We start from the raw sequence: 23,644 nt of genomic DNA, 5'->3' as shown, positions 1-23,644 counted from the left end.
GGGTCCAGCCACAGAGATACCCTTCTGGCCACCGACATGCAGGGCCCCTGGCCCGCATGTGTGTATGGCTGGGCGCGGTCCACCGAGCTCACGTACGCAGGCAGAACCCAAAAACCCCATCGTCGGTTTCTTTGGCTCAATTATCCCCTTCCTTCCTTCCTTCCTTCCTTGTGCTTCTTCATTCACCTGCGACTGCGAGTGAGTGCGAGTGCGAGTGCGGGGTGGGTCAAAGGCTCAAAGCAAGTGCGTGGGATTGGAGGAGAAGGAGATGGAGCTGGTGTCCTCCTCCCGCTCCACCCTATCCTCTTGCAGCCGTGAGGCCTCCCCTCCCCTCCCCTCCATCTCCATGAACGAGCTCTTCATTTGCTCATTTCTCTCGCGCTTCTTTTCTTGCAGGACTGGTTGCTCCCTCCAGGTCCAGTTCCACGACGGCATCCGCAGCTGCTAGGCGCCACGGGAAGAGGCTATTATGGTAGTAAATCATCAACTTTGTTTTACCTCACCTCTCAACAAATTTAGACCCCTCCTTGTCATTTTATTTTGATTTTTTTCATGTATGTATCCCTATGTGTGTGTGTGTGTTGGTCGCTAGCCTTGCCTGTTTGGTAAACAGAGCTATTCTGCTCTAGAAAAAAAAATACGCACATTTCATCGTTATATCTTGTGTTGTATTTGACCTGATTTTGTTAATGCAAACAATCCAGTGTCTTGGGTGGAGACAGGAATGATGAGCTCAAGATCGGGAAGCGGGCGGTTCTTGCTCTGCTCCTGGCTACGCCCACACTCTCACTGCCTTTCTCCGCCCACGCCAAGACCAAGACCATAAATCCTTATGATGAAAGACGCTTGCTTCAGCAGAACAAGAAAATCCAGGAAGCCAACCGTGCACCTGATGATTTCCCAAACTTCATCAGAGAAGGTAATCATGTCCCATTATCTATGTATGTAGTACTCCCTCTGCAAAGAAATACAAGAGCCTTTAGATCAGGGATTATTTATATTTCTTGTCCATGCATATTGTTAGATGTGTATAGTTCATTGTGTACATCCTCATTATATAAGGGGCTTTTCTGCACTTTACCACATCTGTATATGTACTGGTCATTGGCCATTAGTAAAGTCAGTTGCTCATTATCTAACATGGTATTAGTTGCTAGGCTAGCTCCCTCCTCCCGCACGTTGCAACTCCGTGCATCTCGATCCTAGCCTACTTGCCTCCGGGCGCCGCAGGCTGTCTCCGGCCATCTGGCCGCTGCCTCTCCCTCCAGCTCTGTCCGGCCCGCCTCGCTTGGCTCCTCTGGCTGCTGCGGGCGCTGCCCTTCTCGCCTCCTCCGTGCTGCGGGCGCTGCCCGCTTGGCTGCTGCTCGCCTGGTCGCTGCGGGAGCTGCGGGCTCTCGATCCCCTTTTGGATCGACCCCCCCCCCTCTCCGCGAGCGAGCGCTCTCTCCAACTCCTCCCGTGAGCGCGTGGGACTTTCCCACGAGCGGGCGATCGATCCATCGAGTGGGTGTTCGATCCCCTCGATCCCGCTTGATCCCGATCCAGATCGAGTTCTTCTGGGTTCGTTGACTTCAAAAAAAACTGCAGAGAGACTTCTTCATGTCCTCTTCGGGCTATGTCGCCGTTCCTCGGTGCTCGGTGATCTTCGATGGCACCAACTATGCTGAGTTTGTGGGCTTTATGCGCATCCATATGCGTGGCCTCCTTTTGTGGGGTGTTCTCTCTGGCGAGGTCCCTTGTCCGCCATGCCCTGTTGCACCAGTGGCCCCAATCCCATCAGTGCCGCCGGTTCTTGCTGCTGATGCTTCTCAGGCTGACCGGGATGCCGCCAAGACTCTAGATGATGCTGCAGTGGATGCTTATGATCAACAGGTATCTGCATATTCTGATGCTCTTTCTGTCTACCGGGATGATCTGTCTGCTTACACTCAGTGGTGCAATGATGATGCTCGAGCTGCTGCTGTCCTCACTGCGAGTGTCCTCCCTCAGTTTGCTTCGGAGTTCATGGGTCTCGGCATTGTTGCAGCGATGTGGTCCTATCTTTGTCAGCGTTATCAGCCCTCTGGCGATGCTCTATACCTTTCTGTGGTGCGTCAGGAGCATGCTCTTCAGCAGGGTGACTCGTCTGTTGATGAGTTCTTTTCACAGTGCTCTGCCCTCTGGCGTCAGCTTGACTCACTGAGGTCTGTTGTTTGTGGCACTTGCCGTTGCTGTCAGACTACGCGGTCTGACTTGGAGTTTCAGAGGGTTCATGAGTTCTTATCTCGTCTCCGCATCGAGTTTGAGCCCCGCCGGGCTCGCTTGCTTGCTCATGGTCGTGTTCCTATCTCGGAGGTGCTTGCTGAGCTTCGTGCTGAGGAGACCCGTCTTCGCTCTGCTGGGTTACTTGTGATTTCTTCAGTGTTGGCTACCCGGGCTCCTGTGTCATCTTCTCGCCTCACTGCTCCACCACTCCTACCCACTCCTTCAGGGGGGTGAGCCGTCTTCTTTATGCTGAGAAGAGTACGTCGCACCGTGACACTTTTTGCGGTTACTGCTCCCGGTCAGGTCACCCAGAGTCTGATTGTCGCCAGAAGAAGCGAGACCAGAGACGCTCCTCTTCCAGTGGCACTCCTGTATCTTCCTCGACTCAGTCACTCACTGACCAGGACATTGTACGCCTCAAGCGTCTATTTGCCTCCTCTGGCTCCTCGTCGACTGGTTCAGCTGCTGCTATGACTGCACCCCCTTCTACACCACCACAGGCCTCTACACAGTCAGGTACATCCTCGTGGGTTCTGGATTCTGGAGCTTCCTTTCATATGTCTTCTGATTCTTCTGTGTTGTCTTCTCTCCGACCTCTTGATTCGCCTGTTAATGTTCTTACCGTCGAGGGCACATGGGATCTGGTTCCCCTCCCTTCCGGTGTCCGTCCCATCACCTGCAAGTGGGTCTACAAGGTTAAGACTCGCTCCGATGGTTCTCTTGAGCACTACAAAGCTCGTCTTGTGGCTCGTGGTTTTCAGCAGGAGCAGGGGCGCGATTATGATGAGACATTCGCTCCTGTGGCCACATGACCACTGTCCGCACTCTTCTTATTGTGGCTTCTGTTCGCCAGTGGTCTATCTCTCAACTTGATGTTCAGAACGCCTTTCTCAATGGTGAGTTGCGTGAGGAGGTTTATATGCAGCCACCACCGGGGTACTACGCTCCTGATGGTATGGTCTGTAGACTTGGCCGCTCCCTTTATGGTCTTAAACAGGCTCCTCGTGCCTGGTTTGAGCGCTTCGCCTCTGTGGTGACTGCAGCTGGTTTCTTGCCCAGTGATCATGATCCCGAGTTGTTTGTTCACACGTCTCCTCGTGGTCGGACTCTTCTCCTCCTCTATGTTGATGACATGATCCCGAGTGATCATGATCCCGAGTTGTTTGTTCACACGTCTCCTCGTGGTCGGACTCTTCTCCTCCTCTATGTTGATGACATGATCATCACTGGTGACGACCGTGACTATATTGCCTTTGTTAAGGCTCGCCTTCGTGATCAGTTCCTCATGACTGATCTTGGTCCACTTTGCTACTTTCTTGGGATTGAGATCTCCTCGACCTCTGATAGCTTCTACATCTCCCAAGAAAAATATATTCAGGATCTTCTTGCTCGCGCTGCTCTTGGTGATGAGCGTACAGTTGTGACTCCTATGAAGCTCAACGTTCAGCTTCGTGCCTCTGATGGTGACCCTCTTCCTAATCCCACTCGCTATCGTCATCTTGTTGGCAGTCTTGTCTATCTTGCCGTTACGCGTCCTGACATCTCCTATCCTGTCCACATCCTGAGTCAGTTTGTTTTGCCCCCACCTCTGTCCACTATAGTCATCTCCTCCGTGTTCTACGATATCTTCGTGGCACGATCTCTCAACGCCTTTTCTTTCCCCGCTCCAGCTCTCTTGAGCTCCAGGCCTACTCTGATGCTACCTGGGCCAGTGATCCCTCTGATCGACACTCGCTGTCTGCTTACTGTGTCTTTCTTGGTGGCTCTCTTATTGCCTGGAAGACAAAGAAGCAGACTGCGGTTTCTCGCTCGAGCACAGAGGCTGAGTTGCGAGCCATGGCTATGTTGACGGCTGAGGTGATCTGGTTACGGTGGTTACTTGAGGATTTTGGTGTGTCTGCTACTACCTCCACTCTACTGTCTGACAGCACCGGTGCTATCAGTATTGCGCGTGACCCGGTGAAGCATGAGCTCACCAAGCACATCGGTGTGGATGCCCACTTTGTGCGTGCTGCTGTGCAGGATCAGACTCTCGCTCTTCACTATGTGCCCTCGGAGTTACAGTTGGCTGACTTCTTCACGAAGGCACAGACTCGAGCACAGCATGGGTTTTTCCTCTCCAAACTCAGTGTTGTTGATCCACCATGAGTTTGAGGGGGGGGGGGGTGTTAGATGTGTATAGTTCATTGTGTACATCCCCATTGTATAAGGGGCTTTTCTGCACTTTGCCACATCTGTATATGTACTGGCCATTGGCCCTCAGTAAAGTCAGTTGCTCATTATCCAACACATATACCTAGCCTGACGGTAGCACGGGTTATCTTCAGCCGATTTGGGTGGTGAGCTAATAATAGGCTAAGTGTGTAGGCATCGTAGCTTATTTTTATATTGCCGGATGTGGCACTTTTTCAGTCTTATATCACCAGGTGTGGCGCTTTCCAGTTTTATTTACTTTCGACTACTGCTCACTATGAGCATCTTTGGACCTTATGACCTTATTACGTTTTTATTTAATAATATGGCTGCATGCATCGATTGATGCAGAGGCCGGGGGTACTCCTTCTTTTTCAAAAAAGTGCATATACCTAGCCTGCCTCAACTGGTTTGGTTGTCACCACCAAAATTCTTTTGGATATAGGCTGCAACTCAATTTACTTGATTCCAAACTATGCAAGCTAATTTTTCACTTGCACAAATATCTATGGATTTCCTTTTCCAAAAAATATATTATCGATGGATTTATTTGTAGCCTTCTTTTTGTGCCTACCGTATACGCTTGTTCATTTGCAAGTCAGATGCAAGTTTCGGATCATCAGCATTTTACACTTCAGTCAGTTGGTGTTTCGTTATTCAGGGTATCATTGTTGATATGGTTTTTGTTTCTATCTGCTAATTCTGCAACCCTGATGACTAATTAAATATCACGCTATATATTGACTAAATGCATTTCAGGTTTTCAGGTCAAAGTAGTGACACCCGACAACTACATAACTCGGGACTCCGGATTAATATATGAGGACGTCAAAGTTGGTACAGGCGATTGCCCAAAGGATGGTCAGCAGGTTATTCCCTGAATTATACTCCCTCCGTAAAGAAATATAAGAGCGTTTAGATCGGGAGTAACATATTTATGTCTGTCTGATCTCTTTTCGAAACGAAAAAAATGTGTGTGATCTGGCATTCATGTTTTCTTTTTTTGGATAGGAATTAACTGTTTGTTATTTCATGTTTATTTTCTTGTGTGTGAACACGTTTCACGTAATTTGTCAATCTCGTTCTCATGTTTTTTTGTTAAGCATGGACCAGCTGGTTCTTCCATTGTTATTATAATATACTACTAAAGGATGATTAGGGATATTGGGTAATAATGTTGCATTTACATTTTCACTAATAGAAGTCTAAAGCAAAATAAGTAATTTTAATTTTATTTCTTTGTAAATTGGTGACTAATATAGGGAACTACATTTAGTTTATAAATATTTGCAGCATATGTTATTGTTCTATTCTTCTTGTGCGATACTGACTTCCATCCGCCAAATTACAGGTTATATTTCACTATGTGGGCTACAACGAATCAGGACGAAGGATAGATAGCACCTACATCCAGGGTTCGCCTGCCAAAATTCGACTAGGCAACAAATCATTAGTTCCAGGAAAGTATTCACTAATTACATGATATGTCCTCCTTTGGTCTTCTGGAATGTTGAACACCGGACTGAACTATGCCTAGCTATGTCAATAATATTCTAAACTGGGGCTGGGCTTGCAAAACTATCCTCGGCCTGGTTATTCTGATGAACTTCTCGCCTTCTCAAGACATATCGTTGTAACACCACAACTTATTTCAGGCTCTCTTGATGCAGGTTTTGAAGAGGGGATTCGGGACATGAAGCCAGGGGGGAAGAGAAGACTAATTATACCTCCTGAGCTTGGTCCTCCTGTAAGTGACTGTCATCTCTTGCATGGCAGCATTTTTCACTTGTTGACTTCTTGTGTAGTTTAAGATTAGTGTGCTGATGATGCTAATGGTAAACAAGACGACTGTTTACGAAGAAACAACAAGGGAAAAAAATCTAGTTATATAGGAACCAAAATAATTTCATATATCCCACCGAACCAGCTTATAGTGGCTGCAGCTCAGATCTTTACTCATCTGCGATGCTGCCTCATACGGACATCCTTGGCATAAGAATAGAGTACCAATCACTGTCAAGAGCAAATATGGTACAGAGTTTCTGACATATATGTTTTGTTTGCTGAAGGTTGGGCCATCGACGTTCTTTAGCGCGAAACAGTTTGAAGTATTCGACGTCGAGCTACTCTCAGTGCAGGACTGCCAGCGGAGGACAATAGCTTTCTACTCTGATGTTGTCTGCACTTGATCATCTGGTCTGTTAGTCCCGACCGGTGCAGCATTCTCCTCCTACAACCCTGTAGGAAAATATTGTTAGCTATTGTTTTTCGAGAAAACGCAGGGGACCCATGCGTTTCATGCCATTGAAAAGAGAGAGTTTGTAATTACAATCCTTCTAGGAGGTGGTTTCAGACATCAAGTAGATGCTAGTGCACATCCCATGTGGTGGGCAGCACAACTCTAAGCCCAGCAGCGCCAGCAGTAGTCCAGAGTCTGGCTTCGGCTTTGATCCTACTCACTAAGGTGTGAACGGACGGTTGCGCGCGGTCGAAGATGCAGTCGTTTCTGTATTTCCAAATCATTCATTCAGGATGTCAGAAGCGTCGCGGATGGAAGCCCCTTGCGCATCAGCTGGGGGGGGGGGGGGTGTCTTGCCTGGCGTTGAGCCACCAGTCGAGCAGGGAGCTATCATTGGCCGGCGCTCGGCAGGTCATGCGCATCCAGGAAAGGATCTCGTGCCAAATCTGCCGCGAGAAGGGGCAGGCTAGCAGGAGGTGTTGCATCGTCTCCGGGGCCTGGTCGCACAAAGGACACGCCGTGTGGTGCTGAAGCCCATGCCGTGCGAGGCGGTCAGCCGTCCAGCAGCGGTAAGGCTGACAAGCCAGAGAAAGAATTTCACTTTCGGCGCCGCCCAACTCTTCCAAGTGAGCTTCCAGTGGTTGCAGGTGATTGATCCGTGGAAGGATGCGAGGTAGGCGGATTTAGCAGTGTAGGTGCCGACCTCAGTCCACTTCTAAATCAGCTTGTCAGGCTTGGCGGAGAGGGCAATACACCATAGGAGTCGCCAAAGCAACAAGTACTGACCAATCTCGTGAACTCTTAGGATGCCGTGAATGTTGCGCACGCAGAGGTGGGCTTGTAGGCCCTCAGTGACCGTCCTGTTCTTCCTTCGCCGTTTTGGGATGCAGGCATGCAGCAAGGGGGCAATCTCGTGAACGGAGTGCCCATTGGTCCACCGGTCTTCCCAAAATTTGGTGTTATGGCCATTCGCAATGGATGTGTGGGTGCTGGCGAAGAAGAAGGCCTGCTCCTCGACAAGGAACTGGAGGCCGAGACCAGCCCATGCACGGCGCTCGTCGGTTTTGCTGAACCAGAGTCAACGGGTCCTGAGCGCCATGCCGGTGCGCTCCAGGTCATGCACTCCCAATCTGCCAAGGCTCCTGAGGCACGCGACGCGGCCCCAGTTGACATGGCAGTGGCCTCCTTTGGCCTCGGCGCACCCAGCCCAAACGAACCCGTGCTGGATACGCTCAAGCATGCGGAGGATCCTCTTTGGGGGCGCCAACACAAGCAGCTGGTGTAGCGGGATCACGCTGAGCACCGATTTCACCAGTGTAACACCCCAAGAATCATGCTATAGTAATCTCCTTCTAATGGTGGCCATGTCATCATGATTACTATGCAGCTTGCCACTTGTCCAAAAATTCAAAGCCTTTTTCAAATTTAAAATAAGTCGAATAAATTATTTTTTCGAGCAGTAAAACTAAAATGTTTGCATTATTCTAAAAAGTCTCCTGATCATTTCTCATGTTGAAATCAACATCATTTGACTCACCAATTAACCCCTAGGAAATTATAAAGTGGTCCAACAGTAAATGAAAATAGTCCTTTTCAAAATAAACAAATACTTATACAGTTCCAAGTGTCCCCAAACTTTATGGGACGCTCCAGAATATTGCATAGTAATTATTTGCAAATTTTGAGTCCAAGAAAAATTCATTTGCTATTTGAACTAAATAGAAAACTGAGACAAAATGATTAACAAAAAAGGAGAAAGGAAAATGGACAAACTTACATTTTGGACTGGGCTCTATGTGCATAGTGGACAATCGCCCCAGCCCAGCCATGCCTTCTCCTTCCTTCCTGTTCACACGAGACCGTGGCGCGCATCCGGCCGCCATGGCCGCGGATGGACGCGTGCCGGCCATCCCACGACTCCCTTACCGGATAAGGCCGAGCCAGACCCTTGCAAACCCTAGCGCCTCCCCACTTCTCCTCCCCTCGCGCCACTTCGCTCTCTCCCACACCCACATGTGTCATCGTTGCCATGGCCTCCTCCGTCTGTGTGGCCATCGTCCACCTCGTCGGTTCAGGCCCTCGCCTGGAGCTACGTCTTCTTCGTATTTGTCGACTCCGAGGAGTAGCTCGAGCAGGAGATCGCCACAGCACCGGGATCGACCGCTTCTTCCTGCTTCGGTCGCCCGAGTTCCCCGCCGAATCCACTTACGGCTGCTGCTACTAAGCTGCCAATGGGACCCCATGCGCCCCTAGGTGAGCTCACAGTCCTCCTCGACCCCCTCTCGCTCCTCCTCGTGCCTCATTGGCTCATGTCCGGCGCGATTGAGCTGTCACCGCCGTCGGACATCGTCGTCCCGGTCACTTCCGGCCGTTCTAGCTCGCGCCCGTGCCACATACGAACGCGGGGCGGTGCCCTGGTCCGAATGGTTCGAGCCATTGCTCGAACTGGACCCATAGATACATTCCCGTGCATCGCCGCCGCTCCTGAAGCTCGTCGGCGGTGCGCGCGTGCGTTTAAACGCTGGTCGTGCTCTGCGTGTCGGCTGTTGCTCGCACCTGCAGTTGTTGCTGCTCATGCTGGTACCTCTGCTTACAGCCGCTGCTCTACTACTGCGCTATTGTTGCCTGCGACCACAGCAGCTGCTGCCTACACCACGCCCGCGCGCGTGTCCCCTCCTACATCCTACTCGCGTGGTCCTCGGATCGGCCTCAGCCGACCGCGCCTTGGCCGCACTGGCCCCGAGCTCCGAGCGCCCGGCTCACCCGCAGCCGCCCGGGCCTGCTTGTGCACGCCCCGCCACGTCGTCCTTCCCCCCAGCCCGCTCGGCACTGTCGCCACCGCCTGCTGCGCAGCTGCACTGCTCTGCTGCTCCGCAACGCGTGCTCGCCCGCCCGAGTCCGTCGTTCCCCTCCCTACGTGTTGCTACCCCGCGCTCCGGCCACGTCCAGCGTGCGCGCGCGCCCCGCCGTCGAGTCCAGCTCACCCGCACCTCCACCCGCCGACGCTGCTTGCGCCTGCCGCCCCGCCTCCGCTCGCCACTGCCAGCCACCTCCGCCTCCACGCGCCACTGCCGGCGGCCCCCTGCCCCGCGCCGCCTACTGCTGCCATCGCCACCTTCACACGCCTCCCCAGTGCCCTGGCCTACTGCTCCTGGCCGCAACCACCGAGCGTCGGTGCGCATGCAGGTGGGCGTGCCCAGCGAGGCTGCCTGTGCCTCTGTCCCTGTAATTGGGGTCCGGCCCCGTTTAGTTTAGGAACTAATCCTAATTAGTGCTAACCCCCCTCCTAATTAGTGTATGAGACATGGGCCCTATCTACTAACTACCCCTTTAAAACAATCTATTAAAAATAAAAGTGTTCCTATGACTGGTGTGTGGTGGGACCACCCCTGCATTATTTCTATGGATAAGATCAAATAAAGCCCCTCTATGACATGACCAGTCAACCCTGTCAGCTTTAACTGTTGACTGCTGACTGGGCAGTCAACGGGTCCCACATGTCATATACTTACACACATGGCTGGTACACTCCTGAGTACCCAAAACAATTTATCTAATTATTAATTTAGAATTAAATTAAATTCAGTAATTCTAAAAATGTTTTGAAACTTTGAAAATAAATAGAAAATAATCCGTAACTCGGATGAAAATAATTTATATATGAAAGTTGTTCAGAAAAATCCAACGAAACCGAATACGTGGTCCGTTCATCTGTCACATGCCCCTAGCATGCTGAACATGGAACCGTCCCCCTCTTTTCTTCTGTCCAGAAAATGCCAAACACCGAAAAACCCTCCGGATGTTCCCCCCTCCGTCTGTAATGTATAGCACTATGTTAGGTCAACCCTAGCTCTGCATATTTTCATGTCATGCTTAGTGATGCATTTGTTTGCACTGTATTTATTGTTTCTTCCCACTCTTCTCTCCGGTAGACCCCGAGACCGATGATGCCCCTATGATCGACTACGTCACTGACGACCCTTCTTCCTTTGCAGCGGAGCTTCCAGGCAAGCAAACCCCCCTTGAGCATTCCAATATCGCTCATTTCTTTTCCTCCCATGCTTGCATTAGAATTGCTACTATTTTTCTATGATCCTATTCTGATGCATAGCCTGTTTTTGTTACCTGCATTTGTACCTTACTTGTTTATTCTAAACTGCTTAGTATAGGTTGGTTAGTGATCCATGTGTGACCCTTAACCTTGTCCCAGTTGCCCCGCTTTATGTTTGATGACTCGATCAACATGATCGACGTCCAGGCCCCGACACCGCACATCACCCCCCTTAGTTGTACAACTCTGCAGAGTTATTTATCGAGTGCCGAGGATGATACCTCGTCAGCACTTCTTATGTTAACCCTGTAGTGTAGCTATTCGATCGTGGTCATCGAGGGTGATTCCTCCTTCACCACTCCCGATAACGACTCTGTCGTGCAACCCCTCAAGTGTGGACCATCGAGGGTGATCCCTCCAAGTCCACCTTGACGGTTACATCGAGTGGAAATCCATTGAGGGTGATTCCTCGGGTTCCCCCCTTGTTGTTTCGGACACACTGTTACTTTGACTTACCATAGAACCATGATGACATCGGGACGGCCTTGAGGGGTACCCACGAGTGATGTGAAGTCGGGTTGACCTGGAGGGTACCCGAGAGATAATTATGTGGAACGGTCGGGCATTCTTAGCCCTTGCCGTAACTCCACGAGACAGGGCAACGGGGTCACATGATCGTGAGTCTCTGCTCGTTACCGCGCACTACCAAGACACTAACGGTTTGGATATTTGATCCGAGTAGACCTCTGGCCTTTTTTGCATTGACCACCACACAGGAATAAGTGTGGGCACTCTGCGTCGTATGTATCAGTTGAAATCTCTTCGGACGTCAGCAATGGAGCGGCACACACCCGGGTGGCCCGCGTAAGCACCTGCCTTATATAAGGAGGTAGCCAGGACTGATCCCAGCCGTCCACGCCAAGTGCAAGAGTGCGAAGGGCGATGTGCCAAAGACCCCTGAGCGCTTAGGATGTAGACCGATGTGTTGGCCTCTCTGTTGAGCCTAGGTAGGACTGCAATGTGTTGATCAGCCGAGGGCGGTCATGACCTGATGGTGTGTCCGGTCGGAGTTGATTGAGCGTGTTGGGTAAGTTTGTGCACCCATGCAGGGAAGTATTATCTATTCGAATAGCCGTGTCCACGGTAACGAACGTGCGGAGTTGTATCCCGATCGATACAACTAGAACTGGATACTGAATGCTGAGGCATGTTATGGAAATGATGGCTCCGAGATTGCTTTCTCGCAGGGAGTCGAGGAAGTGATCTCTAGGCGATGTTACAACATACTTACTGATATTATAATATGCTACTCTTATCTCTTCTGATCATGCAAGATGCTTGAAGATGCTAGTCTATGATAGGCTAGGCTTTCCCCCTTCTATTTTGGCATTCTGCAGTTCAGTCCATAGATACTACCCATTTCGTTGATACCAATGCATATGTAGTGTAGATTCTTGCTTGCGAGTACTTTGGATGAGTACTCACGGTTTCTTTGCTTCCTCTTTTTCCCCTTCTCCATTCTTCTTGGATGTCACAACCATATGGAGGAGCCCAGGAGCCAGGCGCCACCTTCGACAATGACTACTACTACACCGAGGGTGCCTACTACTACGTGGAGGCCACCGAAGACCAGGAGTACACTACTGCAGGATGCTGCTAACGCGTCACTACGATCATAGACCCTTTGATGAAACGGTGTGCGATGCATTAATCACAAACAGTGATGTAAAAAATCGTCAAAAAGATGCAAAACATTTGCGATGAAGGATACATCAAACACGGTTCAGATTTTAGTTGCGTGTGCGATGAGGGGCATATGGTTCAGTTCAATTAACTGTTTGCGATGTGGCAGAACAAAAGAAACGGGTAGCCAGATGAAGGCGTGCGCGATATATGACATATAGTTCACTCGAATGAACTTTTTGTGATTAGGCAACAAAAAAGAAACGGTCAGCCAGATCAAGGTGTGTGCGATATACGACATATGGTTCACTCGGATGAACTGTTTTCGATTAGGCAACACAACAGAAACGGTTCAACCGGATCAAGGTGTGTGCAATAGAGGGCATACAGTTCATTCTAATAAACTGTTTGTGTTGAGCCAAGAGAACAGAAACGTTTCACATAAACAAGATGTGTGTAATACGCGGCAAATATCCAATTACATAGGTGGCTAGTGCACACATGACATTTCCACACACCAAAGTAAACTATTACATGCATAATTAACTAGGATAAATGATCATATGATCATCATCTACTTCTTGTGCTAGCTCGATATTCCTTCTATGCTAAGTTTCCATTAATTGATGGCATTTTATGAACACGCCACCATTTCCCGCCATTTCCCCACCAGTTTCCCGCCACCCAGCGAATTGTGCATAAACCTAGGTGGTGCGCGATGCACGGAGGCAGCAAGCGCAGCCTGTAGCACATCCACCTTTTTCAAGCATGCCAACCCACCAAAGCGCCGCCTCTGCCATCAACCTGGTCGACGAGGAAAATGAGCAGGCGCCACGGCCCGTCGAGGCCGAGGCGCTCCCCAGCAACGCTATGGACGATGTCGTGATGCGCGTCATCGCCAGGGTTGAGCAGGCCCTTGGTGCATGGCGCTTCAACTCCGTGGATCAAGATAGACCCTCGTGCTGGGGGAGGAACGCTGGCAGCAAGCCTCGCTCAGTGCGGCAAGGTACCAGCAGGCGCTGCGGCGATACCACTGTCGCAGCGTCGGCTCCAGGACGCTCGAGGTGGGCGATCTCGTCCTGAGGCGGGTGCTCTCCAGGGAAGGGCTGCATAAGCTCTCACCCATGTGGGAGGGCCCGTTTAGGATTGCCCGTGTCTCTAGGCCTGGCGCTGTGCGCCTGGAGACGCAGGATGGGATCCCCATCCAGAACGCCTGGAACATCCAACACCTCCGGAAGTTCTACCCATAAAGCAAGGCCGAGTGCCTGTGAAGGTCTCCGCCCATGAAACTCTCACGTAATAATGAGTGGGGCAGTACACGCCCCGGAGTCTCCAGAGTGCCGCCCTCATGACTCAGGGGCTCCCTCCCACGTCCTAGTGGCAGCACTTAGCTCCGCGCTGGTGAGAAGACTAGACTAGGTTCCGGACGCGGCTGTTCATTTGCTTTCTGTAGTTGGTTTGCAACTTTTTTTAATGAAATTTGAAGTTCCGGCGTTTCTCGATTGCTCGGTTGAATCCTTTCTTTTCTCCACTTCGCTCGGTTCTTTGTTTCGCGCCAGGGAGGACAGCAGTTGCCCGACGCTCTCCCTCGCGTGCCTCACATGGGGGCTGGGCAGGTGTGTGCGTGCACTGGGCTAGCCTAAGCCACGGACACACCTTGCCAAAGCCCTGTCGCTCTAGAGCTTCAACTCCCCTGACCTTCGCGAGGCACCCTCGATTGAGCTCGCGGTTGGCGCACCCCTCTAAGTCCGTGCCGCACGGGTACCGCGACGTGGTGCGCTGGGCCATGATTATGATGCCTCACGCAAGGGAGGATAAGGCACCCGACGGATGTCCTAACAATTTCTCCAGCTTTGTGACGCCTCCCGAGGTCAACGGCTCCCGAGCCAGCAACAAGGAGGGCTCACCAGGCGCCAGAGGGCGCGCCCTCACGAGACGGGAAACTACCCCGGGCGCATCCAGCTAAGTTATCCCTCTATGTCTACATGAAGCACGAACGTCATAACACAACACAGGAACAATAAACATGGCATGAAAATTACGGTTCATTACACGCCCACGCAGGGCCCCATGCTTGTTTCTTGGAATGCAGGAAGAAGGGAAAGGACAAGCAAAGGCGGCGCGCGCTCACAGCAGCTCCCGAGGGTCGGCTCCCGACGCCCCCCGGACTCAGCCAGAGTTCTCCTCACGCTTCATCGGAGCGCGGCAGTGGGACGACCCACCACCGCCCTCATAGCGAGCCCGGTGATGTGGCAGCTGGTCGTAGTCACCGCTGCTGGGGCTTTCGCTGGAGGAGGAGCCGCCGCTGCCAGATAGGCCACAGCCGTCGCCAAGGGTGAACTTGCGTCCGGCGTCGTTGCGGCCGTGGTCAAGGCTGGCTCGTCGTTGCCACCGCTGTCCTCGGGCAGCACCCTGCGCGGCAACCATCTTCCCCAAAAACCCTCACGTAGAGGATCGCGACGCCGTGGTACTTGAAGTGGAGGGTGCACCTCCTGCTCAGGCTACGCGTGCGGGTGAACGTCTGCCAGCCGCCGGCCAGGACCGCGTTGCCCGCAGCGGAAACCTCCACCGCGGCCCACGAGGCCTTGCTGCAGCAGCCGTCATCTTGCAGCCATAAGCCGTCAAGACCTGCGGCCGACAGCTCACCGGCGAAGGAGCGAGAGAGCTGGAGCCAAGTGCCGGCCGGCTGCTCCAACCATACGACGAACTCTGGGAGCACCTCCGCCAAATGGAAGCGCAGCTGAGGAGGCTGGGCGACCATGGCGCGCCTCCCCTCGGTGCAAGGGATGCTCCGCCTAGAGTGGCCCTCGCCGCGGGAGGGGGCACTGCTGCGGCCGCTGAGGACGATACCGGTTCCCGAAGGAGTACGCCCGCGCCCCTGAGGGGCCACGACAAGGGTCACAGCATGCTTGCGGGGGCGGCCACGCCCCCTTTTGGGCGGTGTAGAGTTGGGACCCCTCCTGGCATGCCTTCCCCTTCTCCGCGGCCGAGAACCTCTTTGTCGGCGCCATTGGTGTCGCAGCAAGACGACGGAGCAAAGAAGAAGAAGAAGCAAACGAAGTGGAGGAGAAGATGAGCAACGGGGGCTCCGCCCCTCTCCTCATTTATAGCCAGAGGGAGGCTAACCGCCGGTCTCCACGATCATAGGTAATGATGTTATTTCTTTTGCATGCAGCAAGGTCTCGTCAAGTCGAACGATTGCTGAGGCAGCATGGGGAAGTGGAGGCATCCGCGTCCCACCAATTGCCACGCATCAATCAAGGCCGCAGGAGGTTGGGGCCCGTGGTGCTCCGCACTTTCCCTTTGGCTTTGCCTCGCAGCCAAGCTCGAGCGCGCCTTGGGCCCGGGGGCTACTGTCGATGTTTTGGGACCGGGGGTGCCCAGACTTGCCTGCCTACGGGCCTGTGCATGGCTCCACCAATGGCCTGGTACGGCCCATCCTCACCAGCAACCACTCAAGACCCTTGCGAGGGGCCAAGCCTCGTGAGGCGGATGACACCAAGACCTCCTCGGGAGCAGCCTCACTGGGCTGGCTCCCGAGGAGTGGAGATCTCTATGCAAGGGGAACCTCGCGAGGTTCACGTGACGTGAGCCATGACGACCAAGGCCAGGCCGGCGCCAGCGGGCGCAGTGTACCAGTTTCCTCTTTCATGCTAAAGAGGCAGGCGCAGGCGAGGAGTCCCGAGGCATCAGGCAAAGGTTTCCATATCGATGCAACAAGACCAAGACCAGCAGGACGGCAGTACGGAGGTCACCACGGAGCCCACAATGGCGTCACCACCAGAGCCTTTGGCAGGTGAAGACCACCTTTTGTCAGGACAGCCTGTACTAGTTGTCTCCCTTCAAACTTGTCCATTGTGGGATCCCTTCCCGCCTAACATTTGGGAAGAGGACCAGGGCCTCTATAAATAGGACTAGCCACCACCATAGGGAGGGATCGACTGATCTTGGATTGGATCCATTCCATCCTCACATCCACCAGCTCGTCGAGCTCAAGAACACCTCTCCTCCACATGATGTTCAACCATTGTACTAGTTCATCTTTAGCCCGTGAGGCAATCTACCAACGTCACACTGGAGTAGGGTATTACACCTCAAGGTGGCCCGAACCAGTATAAACCCTTGTGTCTCTTGTTCCTTGGGTTCGTCGAGCTAGGCCGAGAGATCGCTGAGCGAGTGAACTAGGGAGAGAGTGTTCTTCGTGCGAACCCTAGCCAGAACCTGCAATCCGACACTGGCAGTCGACACGGTCGAGGAGCGGCTATGCCCATGCAAGTGCGGAAGCGCCATGCTCCGCACTGGTGATAAACAACTGAGGGCGGCCCCATGGCCACATCAACCTCAGGGAGCCACCAGGCTCAATGTCTAGCCTCGTCGCAACACTTTCCCCTCGGAAGAGTCACGCGAGGGGGCTGGGCACAGGGGATAAACTCAGGTCAAGCCTAGCGTACGCCACACTTCTAGGTCCCTCGGACCTGGTCGTCGCGCGCCCCTCCCGAGCGGGTCCTCGATGAGAAAAGGTATGGAGGTCTGTTTGTACGTCAAGGGGGACTCCTGAGCATTGCGACTCAGGATCCTAACTGGTGATGTAGCTCCTCACCCCTTGGTCTCGTCCTGGTGATCCGGACGACCCAATGGCACCTAGGGTATGCGAGGGGCCGGGCCTTGCCGACGCAGAATGCTAAGGCCTACTATCTCATCTCCTTTCCGCGGGCCATTCGTACGTCAAGGGGGACTCCTAAGCATCGCGACTCAGGAGCCTAAATGGTCACGTAGCCCCTCACCCCTTGGTCTTGTCCTGGTGATCCGGATGACCCAACGGCGGCTGAGGTATGCGCGGGGCTGGGCCTTGCCGACGCAGAACATCAAGCAAGCGGGAAGGAAATCACAAAATCCTAGAAAATTATTACAAAACGTTGTCTCTTAATAGCATGGGCACATAAAGTTTTAACGCCTCCACGAGGCACGGCGCATGTTGCAGGAAATGAAAATGGAGGGAAGCTGTGACGCCCCAAGACCGGCACTCCAGATGCCTACCATGGATTCCGAGATTCGTCGGGTGATTTGTTTTGTTCGTTGCATTCATCTTTGCATCATGTGCATTGCATCATTTCATCATGTCGTCATGTTATTAATTTTTCCAACTAAAATAAATAAATCGCATAGATCTTTGATCTATTTAAACCGAGGGGATTCACATGGTGATATCTCTTTATAACATATATTCCCAATATTTTAGGGAGCTATAATAAATATTCCATTATTTGAAACTGCTTTCGTCTCTAAATTATTCAAATCCTCGATCTTTCTCCTCTTGCTCCAAATCTAGTTGTGGAGCTTTGATATTATGTCAAAGTAGTCACATACCATTTCAGTTAACTTCAGGTTCATTTGGCCCTCCAAATAAATTCCTTGGCTCCTCTTTTCTTTTTCTGAAATATGGAAAAGAAATTCTTTTCTTTCTTTTGGACAGCCTAGTCGGCCTCTTGGGCCTGACTAGCCACGCCCACCCTTTCCCATAGCCCACCTAACCCATTCTTAACCCTAGGCCCATCTGCACCTTAGGCCCAGCAGCCCCCGCTGCGCCCGATCCCCCTCCTCTCGATCTCACCCTCTCCCTCCCGTGGCGCCGCCATCTCCCCTCGCACTCTCCTCGACCCCGTGCTCCAGCCCCTCGCTCGCCCGTCGTCCTCCTTCCCCGCACCTGAGATGCTCTCCATCGTCAGCCACCTCGCGCTCGCCTCCTTCTCTTCCTCGCGCGCCCGCGACCATGGTCGCCTCGTCAGCAAGCCCGTACCCTTCGCCGGAGCCCTTCCTCCGCCTCTGCTCCGGCCTCCCACGACCGCCGCGCCGCCATGAAGGACCCTGTTGCCCGTGCCTCGAGCTACGCCCGCCGACCTCCTCTGCTGCCATGGCCGCCGGCGACCGGAGTCTCCCTGTGTGTCCTTCCCATTCCTGCCGTCCCTGCCACCGGATCGGGCCGGCTCCGCCCGGCTCCACCCGCCCCGACTAGCAGTGCTCGCCTCCCGCCGCAGGGCCTCATCTCTACTTCGATCAGACGAACGAAGCTGTCGCCGCCCACTTCGTCAATTTTAGGACGTGAGCGCTGCTCGCATTGACCGCGCCCTGAACCGCCTGAGCTCGACCACCTATGTAGCCTCATGTTGCTGTTTTGTGCACCTTCACTGTCGGTTTCCGTTGATGCAAGACCAACAGCCTCACTATTTTTCGCCTACACGCCCGAACCCCGAAGATCCCGTGGAACGCCAAGTACTACTATCCATCTCCGAGGATTTCACCAAGTACCGCACCGGACGCCAAGTACAACGATGATCCGCGAAGACCCTAGTTGCGCCAAGTTCCTCTTCGACCAACGTACAACTACCAGTGCATTCCTCAAGTCCGACTACAACATGAACGACTACTGTCGACCCTCGAAGACCTCATGGACGTCAAGTTCCTTGTTGTGACCCCGAACATCTACGGAATGTGTACGACTACGAAACGTGTACCACTACTTCCACTACGACCGCCCTGAGAACGTCTACTTCCCCTACATCGCATCGAACCCGATCTGCTTTGAAAACGCACGCTTCGAGGTATAACCGCCGAGACGACCTTCCGAGAACGAATGCATGTGTGTTGTATGAGATGCTCGTGTTTGCACCCTGTCCGAGTTGTCATTTCTCGGTCCTCCTCGTTTGCCATCCATCGTCTTGTGGGAACCCGGTAACTGGGAGCCCCCCACCATCCTTGCATGACTTGCTCACATTCACACTTTCTTTTGCACCAACATCTCGATGAGTTGTCGGATCATCGGAGTGTTGCCGTGGCACCATTTTCGTTGTAGTTGCCGTGGCACCCCTTTCGCTCCGCCACGGTGACAAATGCTTCATAACATGTTCTTGTCAACATTTTTTTAAAATTGCATATAACTTGCATATGTCATCCACATCATGATAACAATATTTAAAATTATTGTTTGCATTAAATTCAAAATATGCATATGGGGTTTTTCTGGAATTGTTGTTTATTATTTTCGGCCTCATTTAAATTGCCTAAAATGTGTAGTTTACTTATGCCTCACTTCTTGCCATGTTAACCAACGTTTAATATTGTTGAGTACATAAACAAATGTTAACTAAATAATTAAATGTGGTGTTTCTCCAATATTGCAACCCGTTGCATATTGAGCTCCACTTAACTTGTAGTATTGTTTGATGCACTTTTCCATGCCATAACTCATTAAGACGGACATGCATCACACTTGATTGTGCATCATGCCATGTTTAGGCTTGTTGGTTTACCATGTTGTTTGCTTCTTTCCAGTTGTGCTTCTTCTCAATAGTTCCGGTTATCGTTGCGATTGTGAGGATTCGTTCGACTACGCCCGTTCGTCTTCTTCATGGACTCGTTCTTCTTCCTAGCGGGATTTCAGGCAAGATGACCATAACCTTGGATCTCACTACTATCTTTGCTTCGCTAGTTGTCTCGATGCTATCGCTATGTCGCGCTACCTGCCACTTGTTTATCAAGCCTCCCAATATGCCATGAAATAGCCTCTAACCTTTTTCACCATCCCAACAAACCGTTGTTTGGTTATGTTACCGCTTTGCTCAGCCCCTCTTATAGCGTTGCTAGTCGTAGGTGCAGTGTAGGTTGTTCATGTTGGGGACATGGATATCATGGGATATCACAATATCTCTTATTTAATTAATGCATCTATATACTTGGTAAAGGGTGGAAGGCTCGGCCTTATGCCTGGTGTTTTGTTCCACTCATGCCGCCCTAGTTTCCGTCATACCGGTGTTATGTTCCTTGATTTTGCGTCCCTAACACGGTGAGTGTTTATGGGCCCCTCTTCACAGTTCGCTTTGAATAAAACTCTTCCAGCAAGGCCCAACATTGGTTTTAACATTTGCCATAATAATACTTGAACTAAATAATTAATTGGCATGGGGCGTCATGAACCCAAGGATTCTTTCTACATAGTAGGGTGCTAGTGCTGATGGTGTTGGTCCCAAACGGGCAGACTGCGAGGCCGCCTCAGGGAAACCCGAGGTATTTGGTATATACCTGTAGGCTGACCCATCCGGACGTGGCCTGAGACGAGATACGCGCGGCTACTATCAGGGTGTCAGCACGCCAGGAGGTCTTGCTGGATTAGTTTTACCATTGTCGAAATGTCTTGTGCACCGGGATTCCAAGTCTAATCGGAGGGTCCCGAGATGGAGGATTGTCTCCACGGATCATGAGCATGTCATGGGCTAAGTTGGGACACCCCTGCAGGGTTTAAACTTTCGAGAGCCGTGCCTGCGGTTACGTGGCAGATGGGAATTTGTTAATATCTAGTGGTAGAGGACTTGAAGTAAAATCAATTAAAATACACCAACTGCGTGTGTAACCGTGATTGTCTCTTTTCGGGGAAGTTCGAGAGGAGAACACGGTTGGGGTTATGTTTGACTGTAAGTCAGGATCACTTCTTGATCATTACTAGTTTGCGATCGTGTGCGTAGTTTCTCATCTTACACTTGTACTCGTAAGTTAGCCACCATACTTTGCTTAGCCGCTGCTGCAACCTCACCACTTATCCTTTCCGTACCCTGTAAGCTTTGCTAGTCTTGATACCCATGGTAATGGGATTGCTGAGTCCTCGTAGATCACAGATTACTACAACAACAGTTGCAGGTATAGGTAATGCGATGATCTGACGCGAGTGCGATGCTTGCTTGTTTGGAGTTCTTCTACTGCTTCTTCTTCGATCAAGGGATTTAGGTTCCGGGTCGGGGAGCCTGGGATTAGCAGGGTGGATGTCGTTCTTCTTTTTTGTTTGATTTCATCCGTAGTCGGATCCTGCTCTTCTGTTTGATGATTGCTATGTATTGATGTATTCATGTTGTAGCTTGTGGCGAGTGTAAGCCTTTATCTTGTATTCTCATCCATTTAGTACATGGTATGTTGTAGTGATATCCACCTTGCTAGGAGCTCGAAATGAGGTTGTGCCCCAATCATGAATTCATCACGTGATTGGGATAGAATCACATCTTGGGTGCTACAGAAGCGCTGCCTGCGAGCCCCTGCTTCAGCCTTGGATGCTGCCACTGCCCGCGAGGAGTGCCCCATCGTCAACAACATCGCCGCCACCTGTACCATCGGCTGTGGCTGTAGGTTTGGTGCTGCCGTCAGTCAGGGGCGCAGGGTCGATGGCGAGGAACTTCCGCAGCAGAGCCTCCACTTGGTCCTTCACGGCTTCGACGGCGGCCGTGTGCAGTGCACCTCGTCCACAGTCTCAAGCAGGGCTCCGAAGTCGGTGCTAGGGTCACGAAGATGGAGGTGGCTGAAGACGCGCGTCATAGCTGAAGTGGAGAGCGCTCGGGATTCCCCCTCCACCATGGGGCCGACTCTGTTAGCAACGCCCTCGAGCTCCTCGACAACCTGGGGGAGCAGCTCGGCGGGGCCTTCCTCAGTGGTCACCAGCGGATTCTTCAACCCCCTTCCGTAGAGATCTCACAGTGCCTTGCGGGACCTCTCCTCAAGAGAATCAAAAACGGCACGATCGTTGGCAAGGATTTTCGCCTTGGACTCCAACCGGACCTTCTCCTCCTCCACCTCCTTCTTCAGCTTCTCCAGGGGATTGCGCTTTGTGGCCTGCTCTCGCGCTGACTGCTGCAGCTTGGTGTCACAGCCAGCGACCGCGTCATCCCGAGCCTTCAGCTCCTCCTCCCGCGCCTCGCACTAACGAGCCTCGATGGCGCGCTCGTTACACAGAGTCTCTAGCTCGGCCTCCGCCACCCGGCAGCACTCCTGGGCAGCCTTAGCATCCTTCAATGCCACATCGCGGGCAGCCGTGACCAGGCCGGCAACCTGATTACCTTCCTCAGAGGCTGCTAAGGCGTGACTCCATGCCACCCTGACGGACACGTCGGATCGCAGCCACGCCGAGATCAGCTCCAGGCGACCTGACGCCAGGCGATGATCGGCGCCCTGAAGATCATCGCGAAGTTGGGTCAGCACGGAGAAAGCCTCCTCCAGAGTACCAGCCGAAGCAGAAGGTGGCGCCGACGTCAGGATCGACAAGTTAGCGGCAGCAGCGGGGGCCGGGGGCTCCGGAGCCTTTGGGACCTCTGCAGGCGAGCTGAGGGCAAGCACCTCTGGAGCCGGCCTGGCTACAGAAACCACTTCCTCCTGAGGTTGGGCCCTCGAGTCTCGCAAGGACAACCCTACCGCAGGAGCACGAGGGTTATCACCGCCCTTCTATGCGAGGGGCGGTATGGCCACGACAGGCTGCTAAGCTGCGAGAACCACAGCCGTCTCCTTCTTCTTCTTCACCACCGGCGCAGGCCTAGCCATTCCAAAGGGGGGCATCAAGATACTGCAACAAGAGAAAAGAAGGAAGATCAGGGCAGAGCACTTACTGATCCACAACGACGTAGTCTCTCACCCTCTTCAGAAGCACCATGCCCTTGGTCTTCGCAGGCTGGGGCACGGGCGCACGAGCCCCGGGAGCAGACAGGGGCGTGGCGCCCGGGCCTGCGTCAGTTCCGACCGGCGGCAAGTCGAGGGCGCCACCTCGGGGAATCGACGCCGACCGGCTCTTCTTCGGGACCCTCGGTGTCGGCTTCTTCAGAGGGGTGCCCCTGGATCTTGTGGTGACCCCGGTGCTGTTCAGGGGCTCCCGAGCAGGGTGCTCGCTGGCATCGCCATCATCATCAGAAAGGACGAGGACGGGGCCGGGTTGGCGCAGGGGGGAGACCTCCCCCGTACCTTCCAAAGTCTCCTCCGAATCCGACCCCCCCTCCTCGTCGGACTCGCTGGAAGCCGCCACCACCGGGGAGCCCGGAGGACCGGTGGGTGCCAGCGGTACGAGCCCGCACTCATTGAAGACCGGCATAGCAGCGGCGATCTTCGCCCCATTAGGATGATGGTACAACGACAGATGGGTGTCCGGCAGGCAACCCTGGTTGTCGGATCATGGGTTCCGGCTAACCCTTGATGTTTGAACTCTGGGGTGCGCACGAAGAACACTCTCTCCCTAGTTCGCTCGCTCAACGATCTCGCGTCCTAGCTCGATGAACCCAACGAACAAGAGACACTAAGGGTTTATACTGGTTCGGGCCACCTTGCGGTGTAATACCCTACTCTAGTGTGGTGTTGGTGGATTGCCTCACGGGCTAAGGATGAACTAGTACAATGGATGAACAACGTCAGGAGGAGAGGTGTTCTTGAGCTCGGTG

The 23,644-nt window shown here is 52.7% G+C and overlaps 2 protein-coding genes across 2 annotated transcripts; both read left to right on the top strand.

Annotated features, from left to right (window-relative positions):
- Positions 1-90: 90 nt before the first annotated feature.
- Positions 91-6,797, top strand: LOC125537164 (peptidyl-prolyl cis-trans isomerase FKBP20-2, chloroplastic-like). The gene is made up of 7 exons (XM_048700471.1): positions 91-314; positions 397-472; positions 705-919; positions 5,197-5,306; positions 5,789-5,897; positions 6,108-6,184; positions 6,507-6,797. Exons 1-7 carry the CDS (start codon positions 269-271, stop codon positions 6,624-6,626), a joined length of 753 nt encoding a protein of 250 aa, XP_048556428.1. The 5' UTR covers positions 91-268; the 3' UTR covers positions 6,627-6,797.
- LOC125537163 lies at positions 1,600-2,478 on the top strand. The gene has a single exon (XM_048700469.1). It carries the CDS (start codon positions 1,600-1,602, stop codon positions 2,476-2,478), a length of 879 nt encoding a protein of 292 aa, XP_048556426.1.
- Positions 6,798-23,644: the final 16,847 nt, after the last annotated feature.

The sequence above is a fragment of the Triticum urartu genome, chromosome 2 (assembly GCF_003073215.2).
Source record: "Triticum urartu cultivar G1812 chromosome 2, Tu2.1, whole genome shotgun sequence".
Classification (NCBI taxonomy): Eukaryota; Viridiplantae; Streptophyta; class Magnoliopsida; order Poales; family Poaceae; genus Triticum; species Triticum urartu.
The sequence above is the reverse complement of the archived record's forward strand: the minus strand, read 5'-3'. Positions and strand labels throughout refer to the sequence as shown.